This window comes from Mus pahari, unplaced genomic scaffold (assembly GCF_900095145.1).
Source record: "Mus pahari unplaced genomic scaffold, PAHARI_EIJ_v1.1 scaffold_11775_1, whole genome shotgun sequence".
Lineage (NCBI taxonomy): Eukaryota > Metazoa > Chordata > Mammalia > Rodentia > Muridae > Mus > Mus pahari.
The window spans coordinates 1-1,286 of record NW_018392965.1 but is presented as its reverse complement, the minus strand read 5'-3'; the positions used below and the strand labels follow the sequence as shown (position 1 = coordinate 1,286).

The following is a 1,286-nucleotide window of genomic DNA, read 5'->3' as shown; positions in this document are numbered from 1 at the left end:
CCCCACACCCAGGAATTGGTCTCTCCAAGACCCACCCCATCAGTTCAACATCACTACTTTTGGGAAATCTAAGAGAAGCCAATCAGCATCAGCCACATTAGGTTATAAAGTGAAGAGATACAGTGCAAGATGAGACTCCACACATCAGGGAGGATGAGGAAACCTGGACCCTGCAGCCTCCTCCTCCTATTGGTGGCCAGAGATCTGACCCAGTATTGTGCAGGTGAGTGAGAGGCATGGAGGGAACTGGCATTTTAGAGAGCAAGAAACAGCAATTGAAATCCACATCTCTTCACTTTCTTCCTTGAATAACCAGACCCTTCCTGATCCCATATTTGGAGAACCCCTGATGCTCTCCTGCATCTCAGGTCCACAGACACACCAGCACCCCAGTTCTGCTCTCTACTACCATGCTCTGGATCCAGGCTGGAGAGTCGGGGTCTTAATGTGCTCCACCCACAGGCTCACACTGGCTGCAGACTTTCAACATTGTAATTTCAGAGCCTGGCATGTTGGAGCTCCTGTTTATACAGGTCGGATATATAGACTCCATACAGTTTCAGGGATTCAACAGCAAAGAACCAAATGCAAGGATGCAACCTCAGGCTGCTTGGATGAAGGAGGAACCACCTGAATATTGGGAGAAAGAGACAGCAAAAGCCCTTGACTTGGCACTATCAGGGAGACAAATTCTTAAGTACATGGTGAATGAACACAACAACAAGAAGAATGGTAAGTAATCTGAGGACTAGGGTCATAACTCCTCAGATCCCTCACGGACTGGCACAATAAGATCCACTCTAGGTCCCCAAGTTAGAGATACAGTCATACTCATAGGGACCTGGTGATTTTAAACCACAGAGAACTACAGTCCGTTACCTGGGTAGGGGTTTAGTTGGGGACAAAATCCTGGGATGGGAGAGAAGCCTCATAGTGACCAGAGGGTGATTAGGGATGGGGCAGACTATCACACCCTGCAGGAAGTATATGGCTACAATGTGGCAAATGATGGGAGCTTCCTCAGTCCCTACCAGCTCACCTACTATGGCTATGATTCCTTAATCCTGAATGAGGACCTGAACTCTTGGACTTCAGAGGGCAAAGTAGGTGAAAAATTCAAGACATACCAGGAGCAAGGAGGCTTGACTGAAAGTTGGAGGACTTACCTGCTAGGGGAGTGCATAGAAAGGCTTCTTAGATGCCTGGACCTTGGAAAGGAGACCTTGATGCACTCTGGTAAGAGAAACACTTACAAACCTCTTCTGCTTTCTGACATTGTAGCTCCT

At 47.7% G+C, this 1,286-nt stretch overlaps 1 protein-coding gene across 1 annotated transcript; it reads left to right on the top strand.

Moving 5' to 3' along the window:
* Positions 1-153: 153 nt before the first annotated feature.
* Positions 154-1,236, top strand: LOC110315275 (H-2 class I histocompatibility antigen, Q9 alpha chain-like; the record flags this gene model as incomplete). The annotated part of the gene is made up of 3 exons (XM_021189364.1): positions 154-223; positions 463-732; positions 964-1,236. Coding segments are annotated over exons 1-3 (613 nt in total), but the record flags the coding sequence as incomplete, so codon positions are not given.
* Positions 1,237-1,286: the final 50 nt, after the last annotated feature.